The sequence below is a fragment of the Schistocerca americana genome, chromosome 5, assembly GCF_021461395.2.
Source record: "Schistocerca americana isolate TAMUIC-IGC-003095 chromosome 5, iqSchAmer2.1, whole genome shotgun sequence".
NCBI classification, from domain to species: Eukaryota; Metazoa; Arthropoda; class Insecta; order Orthoptera; family Acrididae; genus Schistocerca; species Schistocerca americana.
Genome location: NC_060123.1, coordinates 20,939,885 through 20,954,412, shown reverse-complemented (window position 1 = coordinate 20,954,412; position 14,528 = coordinate 20,939,885). Strand labels below are relative to the sequence as shown.

The following is a 14,528-nucleotide window of genomic DNA, read 5'->3' as shown; positions in this document are numbered from 1 at the left end:
ATGCCAACACACACAATGTGGTTTGCATCTATTAAAATCCTTTAATAATTTGGAAAAAACATTTCAGTGAAACACAGCGCATTCTATGGATGTTGTTGTTGTTGGTATAGTCTTCAGTCCTGAGACTGGTTTGATGCAGCTCTCCATGCTACTCTATCCTGTGCAAGCTTCTTCATCTCGCAGTACCTACTGCAACCTACATCCTTCTGAATCTGCTTAGTGTATTCATCTCTTGGTCTCCCTCTATGATTTTTACCCTCCACGCTACCCTCCAATACTAAATTGATGATCCCTTGATGCCTCAGAACATGTCCTACCAACCGATCCCTTCTTCTAGTCAAGTTGTGCCACAAGCTCTTCTTCCCAATTCTATTCAATACTTCCTCATTAGTTATGTGATATACCCATCTAATCTTCAGCTTTCTTCTGTAGCACCACATTTCAAAAGCTTCTATTCTTTTTCTTGTATAAACTATTTATCGTCCATGTTTCACTTCCATACATGGCTCAGTCCATACAAATACTTTCAGAAACGACTTCCTGACATTTAAATCTATACTCGATGTTAAAAAATTTCTCTTCTTCAGAAACGCTTTCCTTGCCATTACCAGTTTACATTTTACATCCTTTCTACTTCGACCATCATCAGTTATTTTGCTCCCCAAATAGCAAAACTCCTTTACTACTTTAAGTGTCTCATTTCCTAATCTAATTCCCTCAGCATCACCCGACTTAATTCGACTACATTCCATTATCATCGTTTTGCTTTGTTGATGTTCATCTTATACCCTCCTTTCAAGACACTATCCATTCCATTCAACTGCTCTTCCAAGTCCTTTGCTGTCTCTGACAGAATTACAATGTCATCGGCGAACCTCAACGTTTTTATTTCTTCTCCATGGATTTTATATCCTACTCCGAATTTTTCTTTTGTTTCCTCTACTGCTTGCTCAATATACAGATTGAACAACATCGGGAGAGACTACAACTCTGTATCACTCCCTTCCCAACCACTGCTTCCCTTTCATGTCCCTCGACTCTTATAACTGCCATCTGTTTTCTGTACAAATTGTGAATAGCCTTTCGCTCCCTGTATTTTACCCTTGCCACCTTTAGAATTTGGAAGAGAGTATTCCAGGTAACGTTGTCAAAAGCTTTCTCTAAGTCTACAAATGCTAGAAACGTGTGTTTCACTTTCCTTAATCTAGCTTCTAAGATAAGTCATAGGGTCAGTATTGCCTCACATGTTCCAATATTTCTACAGAATCCAAACTGATCTTCCCGTTTTGTCGGGACTGGCTCTCCCAAGGCTGTCAGTAGTTTTAATGGAATGTTGTCTACACCCGGGGCCTTGTTTCGACTCAGGTCTTTCAGTGCTCTGTCAAACTCTTCATGCAGTATCATATCTCCCATTTCATCTTCGTCTACATGCTCTTCCATTTCCATAATATTGTCCTATTCTATGGATAGCTGCTACTTAAATGAAAACCAGGGGCTGAGCCATCCACTCAAAGCTCATTGACTCCCTCTCCTGAACATATTAGATGGGAGGCCAGACACTTTGCAAAAGTTTGAAATGCATGTTACACAGGTACTGTTATAGAATAGGATGGAGGGTGGACTTCTTATTAGCATACTGAACAAACTCAAAACATGAGAACAAGAAGCTCAATTAAAACAAACATTTTGGCCTCATGATTTCAGATAGGAAAAACTGTTTCTCATTGGTAATATTTTTATGATGTGTCAATTGTTATCATCAGTTGCTTTCCATATACCTATCCGCAAAATGACAAATAATCTTTCCATTGGTTTTCCTGAAACTTTACTGAAATGGTGATGGCGCTGTAGGCGCTCACTGCCAGGGCGGAGGCGAGCACATCTGAACGCAGTGTGTAGGTGCTGCTAGGGCAATGTAGCGTAACTAGAAGCAGAACTGACATCCGTTGAAAAAACTGCCCTTTAATTTACAGCAGCATGATAAAAGAAATATCTAATGTGACGTACTTACTGACGATACTCCATAAGACTGTTACTGTATGCCAGTCATTTTACAAACAGCACACTGTTTTTGAAGACAGAAAGAAGAGAGAAGCATAGATGTTATAAATGATTTGTTTTCTTGCCGTTTTACCTTTATGTCACTTCTGTCACTAATTTCCACTCTATATGCAGTCTGATACATCCAGAGGTTGAAAAGACCAAAGAACCATATGCATTTGGTTACACTAGACTATAAGCATTCTATGTATGATCAATTACATATACTGAAAATGTTCTCCACTGTAGTGTCCCTCTATCCTGCTGCCCATAATATATTCCAGTAATAATGCAACAAGAGATGTAAGAGTTTAATAACCTGTTGATGTCATTAGATGTCTAATAACAGCTCAGCTGATCAGGGACAGCTAAGGAAATACCTGTGGTCTTATTAAAGGGTCATTCCAGTATTTACCTGATGTGATTCACGAAAACCATGAAAAAAATAAAAATCAGGCTAGCTGAATGAGGATCATAATCATACTCCTTTCAAATTTAAGTACTATACCTTCAACACTGTTCTCGCTAACTTGGGGTTATAATGCTGGAGGACTTGTATACAGACCAAACTGTAATGGAAAAATTAACATACAACCCTGAAGCTCACAGTTACAATGCATATAACTTACACCATCAGCAGCATGTCGAGCTTTTGTTATACTATCACGTAGCCTCTGTAGTTTTTCTGCAAAAGTATCGTTCCATTGTTGAAACTTACGCCGCTTCTGATTTGCCTCTTCAGTCAACTTTAGGAGCACATCATCAGCCTGCTTTACTGTACTTCTAGTCTGTGATACTGAAATATAAGCAGAACAGTGTGAGTGCATAAAGGACATAAATCAGAAATATATACAAAGATGATGTGACTTACCATACGAAAGTGCTGGCAGGTTGATAGAAACACAAACAGACACATACATACACACAAAATTCAAGCTTTCGCAACAAACTGTTGCCTCATCAGGAAAGAGGGAAGGAGAGGGAAAGACGAAAGGAAGTGGGTTTTAAGGGAGAGGGTAAGGAGTCATTCCAATCCCGGGAGCGGAAAGACTTACCTTAGGGGGAAAAAAGGACGGGTATACACTCGCACACATACACATATCCATCCACACATATACTGACACAAGCAGACGCGTGTGTGTGTGTGTGTGTGTGTGTGTGTGTGTGTGTGTGTGTGTGTGTGTGTGTGCGCGCGCGCGAGTGTATACCCGTCCTTTTTTCCCCCTAAGGTAAGTCTTTCCGCTCCCGGGATTGGAATGACTCCTTACCCTCTCCCTTAAAACCCACTTCCTTTCGTCTTTCCCTCTCCTTCCCTCTTTCCTGATGAGGCAACAGTTTGTTGCGAAAGCTTGAATTTAGTGTGTATGTATGTGTCTGTTTGTGTTTCTATGAGGGCCATTCAGAAAGTAACCTCCGGTTGATTTAAAAAAATACACCAAGTTAAATAAAAATATTTTAATATATACATCTTACAACTACATCTTTGCACTATTTTTCTACATAGTCTCCATAGCGATTGAGGCACTTATCGTATCTCTTCACAAGCTTTGAAATTCCTTCTGCATAAAAATCACCCGCTTGTGCCTGGAGCCAGCCTGTGACCGCATCTTTGAGCTCTTCGTCGTCATCAAACCGCTGTGACCCGAGCCATTTCTTCAAATGCATGAAGAGGTGATAATCACTTGGCGCCAGGTCTGGGCTGTAAGGTGGATGGTTGATAACGTCCCACTTGAAGGACTCAAGAAGGGCCGTTGTTCTGCGAGCAGAGTGAGGACGGGCATTATCGTGCAAAAAAACGATACCGGAAGTCAGCATACCACGGCGTTTGTTCTGTATAGCCCGTCGTAACATTTTTATTGTTTCACAGTACACGTCTTGATTAATGGTCGTACCACGTTCCATGAATTCAACCAACAACACCCCTTTGGCATCCCAAAACACCATTGCCATCAGTTTTCTGGCAGAAAAATCTTGCGAGGCTTTTCTTGGTTTGGTAGGCGAATTTGAATGTGCCCACATCTTTGATTGTTCTTTTGTCTCAGGGTTCACGTACTTAATCCAGGTTTCGTCACCGGTCACGATTCTGTTTAACAATGGTTCTCCTTCGTCCTCATAACGTGACAGAAAGTCTAATGCAGAGGCCATTCTTTGAGTTTTGTGGTGGTCGGTAAGAATTTTGGGCACCCATCGTGCACAGAACTTACGGTAACCCAATCTTGCTGTCACTATCTCGTACAAGAGAGTCTTAGAAATCTGTGGAAAACCAGTAGACAACTCCGACATTGAGAAACGTCGATTTTCATGAACTTTTGCATCAACTGTCTGAACGAGTTCGTCAGTCACCAATGATGGTCTACCACTCCTCTCTTCATCATGAACGTTTTCTCGTCCACTTTTAAATAAACGTACCCATTCACGGACAACTCCTTCACTCATAACTCTTGGTCCGTACACGGCACAAAGCTCACGATGAATAGCTGCTGCAGAATATCCTTTGGCTGTAAAAAACCTTATGACAGCACACACTTCACATTTGGCGGGGTTTTCTATTGGAGCACACATTTCAAACTGCCACAAAAACTAAACTAGCGCAGGTACGACGTTCACTCGACCACGGCTTGATGCCGACTGACCCGTTGAGTGCGTGAAGGCACAGATGGCGTCGCTACTCCCCCCACAACCCGCACTGTGACCAATCGGAGGTTACTTTCTGAACCGCCCTCGTATATATAACACTAACAATACTGAAAATTTTGCTACCTTTTGGACAAATTCTTCTTCAGAGACACTTTCCTTCTCATCCCGTCCAGTAAGTCTCCCCTGACCTGGGGTTTTAGGTGACTTTTCTAAGCTGTATCCCTCTCCCTAAACCTCCCCAGTCCTTTGTTTTTCACCCTCTTCGCTCCCCTTAACTCTACTGCCAGAAGAAGACGCCACTGGCTGCAAAAGTTTGTAAAAGTTAAATCCTTTTGAGTGTGTGTTCCCCTGCTGCTGCTTGATGAGTAATTTCTTTTATCTATCCATTTACATTACATTATCAATAACTGATTATCTTCGTTGTTATATATTTTGTATTAAGATAGCTGTTATGCATTATTTAGTAGTTTTGGTAAGATGAATTGAACATTGGCACCCCAATGATGGAGCCTAGAATCTTGAAAGGCATTCCTACTTTTATGGAAATATTACCATAAAGTGTGTTGGCAGGTACTAAGCTGTAACTGTTGAATATTCAACCTCCTAATAATAATACTGAAACATAAGTTTCATTATAGAATAACATTGACTATTAATGATGTTTATAAACAGTGAACTACAGAACAAGGTTATTAAAATAGATTATGTGAATTAATATACTACAACAAGCATGACCAGTTACATGTAATATATATCTAAATTTGCATGTCATACTGCAGTACACCATCACACAAGAAATGTCTGAGCAACCAAAGTGTCTTCTGTGTAACCAAGGAGAAAATGTAAGTCAGGAGCGTATGGAAAGCACAGTTCAAACAAATGACCAGGCAGTGGCAGATGTATACACGCATTATGAGACAAATTATAATTATGTGAACATAGGTGGTATGGTTAGATAGAGGAAACATGATGGACACTGAAAATGATATGACAAAACAAAAAGACATTAGAAGACTTATGCTTAAACTGGGGAATTAGCAATGTGAAAATGGAAGAAACACAATCTGTTCAAGTTAGTACTTTCTCTACAGAAGTGAAAAAAAAAAATGAAAAGGAAATGAAGTGAGTAGGGGAAGGTGGGTGGGGGAGAGAGGACTTAATTAACAACAGTATTCTCCATGTGTATTAGAGAAAAAGATCCTATACTTACTATTTTCTTCAATCTTTGACAATTGTAGGTCTGTGTCAATTTGTTCAAGTTGAGGTCTCAGTTCAGACCTCACTTTAAATGCCACCTTTTCAGCTTTGGATTGTGCACCATTGACAGTTTTCATTACTTTCCCTAGCTTTTCCACAGTATTGTTCACAGAAACAGCAACTGAAACATACGGCAATATCAGCTACAAAAGATGCTCAAAATGAAGGCACAGTTAATGATTTGCAGCTAGCTCAAACATTATTTATTTATTATTATTATTATTATTATTATTGTTATTGATATTTTACCTACGATAGGACACAGGGAGGAATGACACAAATCCAATAGCAAAAATTTCCATTTGAAATCACAAATCAAGTATTTATAAAATAATATTATCATTATGTCACTGGTGTTTCCTCACTACAGAATAAACATGTACACAATCATTATGATAGATTGTCACTCATTGTAAAGATGACACACTGAGTTGCAGACAGGCACAATGAAAAGACTGCTGCACACAGAGCTTTCAGCCAAAGCCTTCTTCGGAAAAGCAAGGAAAACACACACACACACACACACACACACACACACACACACACAGAGTCACACAAGCAGGCGCATCTCACCTACAAGACTGCTACCCCCAGTTGCTGCAGCCAGGATGCAACTGTTGCACTGAACAAAAGCAGCAATCTGGAGTGGGGTGGGGAAGGGAGAGGGAGAGGGGGAGGGGAAGGGATAGCACGGTACCCATGGAGGGAGAGAGAAACGCTGTCTAGCGGAGTATCCAGGGACCAGATGGAAGCAAGACAATGCTGCCAGGCACAACACTGGTACGCTCTGGGGGAGGAATGGGGAGCAGAAAAGGAGAGGAGCAGAGAAGGAGAAAAGACCAGTGAATGTGTTGGCAGACAGTGAGGCACAATGATAGTAAGGGGACATGAATTAGGAGGAGGTGATAGGACAGAGGGGGCAGAAAGTAGTAGAGGGTGTGAGAACAGTAGGTTGCCGTAGGTTGAGACCAGAGTAATTTCACTAGCAGAGAATGTTTCCTGAGGATAACTCTCATCTGCACAGTTCAGGAAAGCTGGTGGAGGAGGGGAGGGTCCAGATAGATTGCAGATTTATGATATTCAAACCCTATTTATGATATTCAAACTTAGGATATGTTCAATAATTCTGCAGCATACTATGTTTAAGAGTCCTGCAGCATACCGATGATTAGAATATGGGTCTGTAATTTTGCAGGTCTATTCTTTTACCCTTCCTATAGTCTGCCCCCAGTAGCTGAGTGGTCAGTGCAACAGAGTCCGCCCCAGTAGCTGAGTGGTCAGCGTGACGGATTGCCGTCCTCTGGGCCCGGGTTCGATTCCCGGCTGGGTCGGAGATTTTCTCCGCTCAGGGACTGGGTGTTGTGTTGTGTTCATCATCCTTTCATCCCCATCCGGCGTGCAGGTCGCCCAATGTGGCGCCGAATGTAATAAGACCTGCGATATGGCGGCCGGACCTGCCCCGCGAGGGGCCTCCCGGCCAATGACGCCAAACGCTCATTTCCATTTCCAGTGCAACAGAATGTCAATCCTAAGGGCCCGGGTTCGATTCCCAGCTGTGCCGGAGATTTTCTCCGTTCAGGGACTGGGTGTTGTGTTTTCCTAATCATCATTATTTCAATCCCATCGACGCGCAAGTTGCCGAAGTGGCGTCAAATCTGAAGACTTGCATCCAGCGAATAGTCTACCCGACAGGAGGCCTTAGTCACTCCCTTCCTATACACAGGAGTTACCTGCACTTTTTTCCATTTGGCTGGAACTCTGTGGCGGGCAAGAGATTTGCTACAAATGCAGACTAAGTAAGTGGCCAATGCCATAGACTGACCTCAGTGAAATTTAATTGGGATTCCTTTCCATTCTGGCGACTTATTTGTTTTCATCTCTTTCAATCGCTTCTCAGTGCCAGGGATGCCTCTTTCTACATCCTTCATAGGGAAATCTGTGTGATGATCAAACAGAGGAATGTCTGTACAACCCTCCTAAGTCCAAGATTAAAACTTCAGCTTTCCTTTTCTGTTTTCTACTGCTGTGCCAGACTGATCAACAAGTGTTTGGGTAGAAATTTTTGATCAGCTTATGATTTTCCATATGAGCAGAATTTTTTTGGATTCTCAACACTGTCCTTTGAAAATGTATGATGGTGGAAGTTGTACATTTCAAGCACCTATTTTTGGGGGATGCACAGGTTTCTAGTAACTTTGGCAGTTGACATTTCCACGTTATTTCTTGATCTGAAAGCACAACAATCTCTGCTGCCTAAGCATTTTGTTATTAAACCATGGCAGATCTTTTCCATCCTTAATCCAGATGTGCACCCTACATACAAGAAAATCATGTCGCCCATTATTTGAAATCTGAAATTATTAACAATTCCCTTCCTATATATCTATGATACTACAAATTTTTTACATAACAATTTAGAATTATGCCAGGGGAACTGCTTCGATCACACTTAGAATACAAGAAATAAAGAAAATTTTATGCTGTCTGCTCATTTTTTTAAAATTATATGCTCAAACTCTCCAGTATATGGGAATGAAAATTTCAAACAAACTAAAAAGCCTAGATCATTCTGAGTATGAAACTAGATTCACTGAAAAGAAAGCTGCATGATACTCTACATCAGTGATGCTACTACTCAGTTGAAGAATTCATGAATGATGAATTGAATATTTGAGCAGGATGTAGTTCATCTTATTACGTAAATATGTGAAGGTATATTTTCACTAAAAATTAAATTAATGTTTAAATCATCTTTTCAACCATAGTTTTAGTTTATGAAATTGTAAAAACCATATTTTGATGTGTCTCCTGTACTCTAATCAAATGATTATCTTATGTACAAGGTGTACAAATTTGCTTCCGCCTTTTGCCAAATGTGGCGACAACGGTAAGTAGCGGTTGAAAGAAACAGATCGCAGATGTCAGGAAGTTAGCTTGGACCTCGGTCAACATAACCACATTAATACATTAGTTGATTTGTGCCTGCATCATGAAGTTGTTCTTGATTGAAAATGTCAGTTTACGAGCCTAATTCTCGTCATTTACGGGAGGTGTTACTGTTTCGTTTCAATGTGAAGAAAACAGCGGCTGAGTCTCATCGAATGTTCTCAGGTATGTATGGTAAGGATGCTATTAGTTTAAGAACGTGTCATGAGTGGTTTCAACGCTTCAAGAACGGTGATTTTAACATCATAGACTGGCATAGTGGTGAAAGAGAGAATGTTTTTGATGATGCAGAATTGGAGACATTGCTGAGTGAAGACTCGCGCCAAACTCAAGAAGAATTGGCACGATTAGTGGGAGTGACACAGCAAGCCATTTCAAAATGTCTCAAGGCTATGGGCATGATTCAGAAAGAAGGAAGTTGGGTCCCGTGCAAGCTGAAACCAAGAGACGTTGAACGGCGTATGAGTGTTTGTGAACAGTCGCTTCAGAGGAAAAATGGAAGGGATTTCTGCATCGCATTGTGACTGGGGACAAAAAATGCTTTCATTATGATAAACCTACATGTAAAAAATCATGGGTGTATCCCAGCATGCTTCCACGTCGACGTCCAAACCGAATATTCACGGTTCCAAGATCATGCTCTGCATTTGGTGGGACCAGCTCGGCGTCGTATACTATGAGGTGTTAAACCCAAGTGAAACAATCACAGGTGCTCGTTATCAAATGCAATCAATGCATTTGAGCAGAGCATTAAAAGACAAACAGCCACAATACAGCGAGAGGCACGATAAAGTGGTTTTGCAGCTCGGCAATGCTCGACCCCAAGTTGCGAAAGAGGTCAAAACGTACTTGGAAACGTTAAAATGGGAAGTCCTACCGCAGACATTGTTCACTCTGACTATCACCTGTTTAGATCAATGGCCCATGACCTGGCTCACCAACACTTCCAATCTCATGAAGAAGTCACAAATTAGATCGATTCGTGGATCGCTTCAAAAGATGATTTTTTTGACGCAGGATTCGTACACTGCCCAAAAGATGGGAGCAAGTAGTGGCCAGCGATGGAAAATACTTTGGAATGATACATGTGTAATCAATTTGTTTCATTAAAGCCTCAAATGTGGGGAAAAAACGGCACAAGCAAAGTTGTACACCTCGTATGTTATGAGGCGAATAAATCACAATACAACAACCTCCATTGGCATCAAGAAGCTAACTGCAACCTGTACTAGCCCTCTCACCAAAAACAGTACCGGGAATTGAGCTCAAGACCTGCGCAAGGCAGTTACCTACCTCGACCACTCAGCTACAGAGGTTAACAGTGAATGTCAATGCATTGCTGTCCGCCCCCGGTAGCTGAGTGGTCAGTGCGACAGACTGTCAATCCAAAGGGCCTGGGTTCGATTCCCGGCTGGGTCGGAGATTTTCTCCGCTCAGGGACTGGGTGTTGTGTTGTCCCAATCATCATCATTTCACCCCCATCGACACGCAAGTCGCCGAAGTGGCGTCAAATCGAAAGACTTGCACCAGGCGAACAGTCTACCCGACGGGAGGCCCTCGCCACACGACATTTCATTTCAATGCATTGCTGAAAATGCTTTATGAGCTGATTTATACACATTTGTCTTAATGGTAATGTATTACAGGTATGAGATTGGTAAATTTACATAGGCTTTACTGTCAGGGCGTTTTCAAGACAATTGTACATGACAGTTCTGTACAAAAATTGCTTATTTGAAATGAGCAGTCTACAGACATTTCACAATGAACTGAATGCTTGTTTATAAATCTTTATGATTTGATAAGACTGCTCTATAACTGTAGTTCCTTAATGCTTATAAAGAAATTAGTATATCACGTATGAGTTATATGTCAGTTCCCATTGCATGAACTGTCTGACTTTCAGAGAGAACTAAGTTAATATGGGTGCAGTTGACTGGAGCATATATGCCAAAGGCTGCAAGTGCATTAGTTGCATCAGTACTGAATGGTGGTGAAAGTACAAACCTTTCATAAACTTACAAAAATAGCAACAGTGGACGAAAATCGATCCTTGGTGATGAAGATTAGGGGACATTAAGTCAAACAGTCTTAATGAACACTAGGGCTTTTACAAATACAGTAATGAGCATGTGAAACCAAGTTTCTACACTTATTTAACGTGGCAGTTTAGGTGGGAGCGTTTTACACTATTGTTGTGGAGCTCAAACCTCTACTTCCTCACTTATTGCACTGCCAACCTCAACAAGCAGTTGTAGTAGCCATTAAAAAATGTTTTGTGTACTCCACTTTAGTATGTGTTAAGCGTTGCCTGATGTTTTCTTTTCTTATTTTGAAATGGGTGAAGAGTGTTATAACTTCCCTGCACAAAGTGTGGTCCTTTAGTGGATACAAGAGAGAGGAACAGATGATGTTCACGAACAAAGAGTTCAGATATTAATTTATTCTACATCTAACATCAAATAGTAAAAATAATACATAACTTTGTTGCTGTAGTTGAAATGTCAGCTGCTAACAGCAGATGAATGTAATACAAATGATTTATAAATCTGTCACTCTTCAATACAAAGTCTTTTTTCAGAAGCTGTTGAGCTCTGGCCACTGTGAAAGCCTGTAACTTTTATTAAAAAAAAACAACGGTCAGTGGATGAACGTTCAAACTTTAGTACACACGCCACTGGAGCTGCGGAGATCAGATGCTTGTATCTCATTGGCAGTGGCATAATTGTTCCTGGTTGTGCCCTTATGTCACAGTGGCGGCTGTAGAAAATGCAGCGGTGTAACCAGTAGCACTTGAATTTGAAAGTGTGGCCAACTGGACAGTGGCCTAAACTTCAAAGCCAGGTCCATCAAGGGGTCTGAGTATAGCTCCCTTAAAAAGAAAGTATCGCCTACACAGTCTACCAATATGTACATACTCCACAAGCCACTGTACAGTGTGTGGCAGAGGATAGCTTGTACCACTACCAGCAAGGAAAAAATACTTTTATATGAGCCTGATTTCTCTTATCATATCTTTGCGGTCCTTACATGAAATGTACATTGGTGGTGGTAGGACTGTTCTGCAGTCAGCTTCAAATGCCAGTTCTCCAAACTTTCTCAACAGTGTTCCCAACAAATAATGTCATCTTCCCTCCAGGACCACTTGAGTTCATAAAGCATCTCAGTAATACTCGAGTGCTGATAGAACCTACGAGTAACAAACCTAGCATGGTGTCTTTGAAATACTTCAATGTCTTCCTTCAGACCAACCTGGTGGGGAACCCAAACAGTCAGGCAGTACTCAAGAATGGGTTACACTAGTGTTCTATATGTGCTCTCCTTTACAGATGAACCACACTTTCCTGCAATCCTTGCAATTAACGGAAGTCGACCATTCGCCTTCCCTATCACCATCCTTATGTGCTTGTTCCTTTTCATATCCCCTTTTGCAACATTATGCCTAGATATTTAATCGATGTGACTATCTCAAGCATTAACCTATTAATGCTGTATTTGAAAATCTTGGTATTGCATTTCCCACTTATCTGCATTAACTTACATTTTCTCCATTTAGAGCGAGCTGTCAAACATCACGCCAATTAGAAATTGTGTCATCTTGTATCCTCTTACAGTAACTCAACGATGACACCTCCAACAGCTCCAGATTGCTGTTCACCCTCTCCGTCAGATCATTTATGTGTAACAGAGAAAAGAGCAGTCCTATCACACTTTCCTAGGGCGCTCCTGATGATACCCTTGCCCCTGATGAACACTCACGATCACGGCCAGCATATTGGGTTCTTTTACTTAAGAAGTCTTAGAGCCACCCACATACCTGGGAACATGTTCTGTATACTTGGATCTTCATTAGCAGTCTGCATATGCAAACACCTTCCAGAAACCTAAGAATATGGAATCTGCCTGTTGCCCTCTGTCCACGATTCACAGGATATCATGTGGGAATTGGACAGGCTGAGTTTTGCACAGGAGATGTTTTCTAAGTCCATGCTGATTTGTGGATAGAAGCACTTCCGTATCGAGGAATTTTATAATATTTGCACTGAGAATATGTTCACGGCTTCTGCAGTATACCAATGTTAACTAGATGGGCCTGAATTTTTGTGGGTCCATTGTTTTAACTTTCTTACATATAAAAGTCACCTGTGCTTTTTCCAGTCACTTGGGACTTTGCATTGGGTGAGAGAATTCCTACAAATACAAGCTAAGTAAGGGACCAATCCCGTAGAGCACACTCTGTAAAACTGAACTGGGATTTCATCTGGACCTGGTGGCTTATTTGTTTTCAACTCTTTCTGTTGCTTCTCTATGCCAGGGATGCTTATTACTATGTCTTTCATATAGGGGTCTGTATGACAGTCAAATGATGGTACATTTGTAAGATCCTCCTACATCTACATCTACACTCTGCAAACCAATGTGAGGCGCATGGCAGAGGATACGTCCCATTGTACAAGTTATTAGGATTTACTCCCATACCGTTCACATATTGAGCATGGGGAGAATGACTGTTTGAATGCCTCTCTGTACACGCAGTAATTATTCTAATCTTATCCTCATGATGCATAGGGGATTGTAGTATGTTCCTAGAGTCATCATTTAAAGCAGGTTCCTGAAACTTTGTTAATAGACTTTCTCAGGATAGTTTTACATCAGTCTTCAAGAGTCTTCTAGTTCAGTTCCTTCAGTATCTCTGTAACACTCTCCCTTGGATCAAACAAAGCTGTGATCATTTGTGCTGCCTTTCTCTGTATACATTCAATACCCCCTGTTATTCCCATCTGGTACGGTGCCCACACACTTGACAAATGTTCTGGAACCGGTCGAATGAATCATATTGTATCCTCCTACAGTAACTCAATGATGACACCTTCCTGTAGACCACAGCAGCATCAGTTACCAGCTGCAGATTGCTGTTCACCTTCTCAGTCAGATCATTTATGTATACAAAAATATATATGCAAAACTCCTGCATGAATGATTTCTTAATTGTGAGATTTAAAACCTCAGCTATTCTTTGTCTTCTATTGCCAAAACAGACTGGTTAATGAGTGGCTGGAGAGAAGAGTTTTACCCGCTTAGCAATTTTACATAAGACCACAATTTTTTCAGGTTCTCTGCAAGGTATGACCGTGGTAGTTATTGAATGCTTTGCATATTGATCTTTTTACAGATGCATGAATTTCTACCAACTTCTGCCTATCTTCTCATTTGCACATTCTTTTTTGAACTGCGAGCGCAACACTCTCTGCTTCTTCTTCCAAATTTTGTTATTAAAGCACAATGGGTATTTTCAGTCCTTAATCTACTTTTTCAGAACAGAACTCTGTTTAAACTTTGTCCATAATTACTCTACACCCATCATACTGAAACTTAATAATACCCATTCATTTAGTAAGTGGGAAGCTAACAGTGACTTATCTGCTCTTTCTACCAAAAATAATCTCATAGCCTTCTTGATAAATTTCTTAACTTTAGTAATTGTAATCACAGTAATGACATCATGATTGTTAATTCCTGTCTCTATACTGACTCTGACAATTAGGTCAGGCCTGTTTGAAGCTACAAGATCTAAAATATTTCCATTGGATGTACGCTGTCAAGGCGGCTCCTCAAGACAGCTTTCGGAAAACATGTTCAAAAGGACT

General features: G+C 40.9%; 1 protein-coding gene across 1 annotated transcript in view; it reads right to left on the bottom strand.

Annotated features, from left to right (window-relative positions):
- Nucleotides 1-14,528, bottom strand: part of LOC124615580 (laminin subunit alpha-1-like) — a 1,154,169-nt gene that overhangs the window by 43,696 nt on the left and 1,095,945 nt on the right. Inside the window, exons 34-35 of the mRNA XM_047143565.1 lie at nucleotides 5,888-6,055; nucleotides 2,670-2,836 (exon numbers count right to left, since the gene is read on the bottom strand). Coding sequence (XP_046999521.1) covers nucleotides 2,670-2,836; nucleotides 5,888-6,055 — 335 coding nt within the window. The remainder of the gene's footprint in view (nucleotides 1-2,669; nucleotides 2,837-5,887; nucleotides 6,056-14,528) is intronic.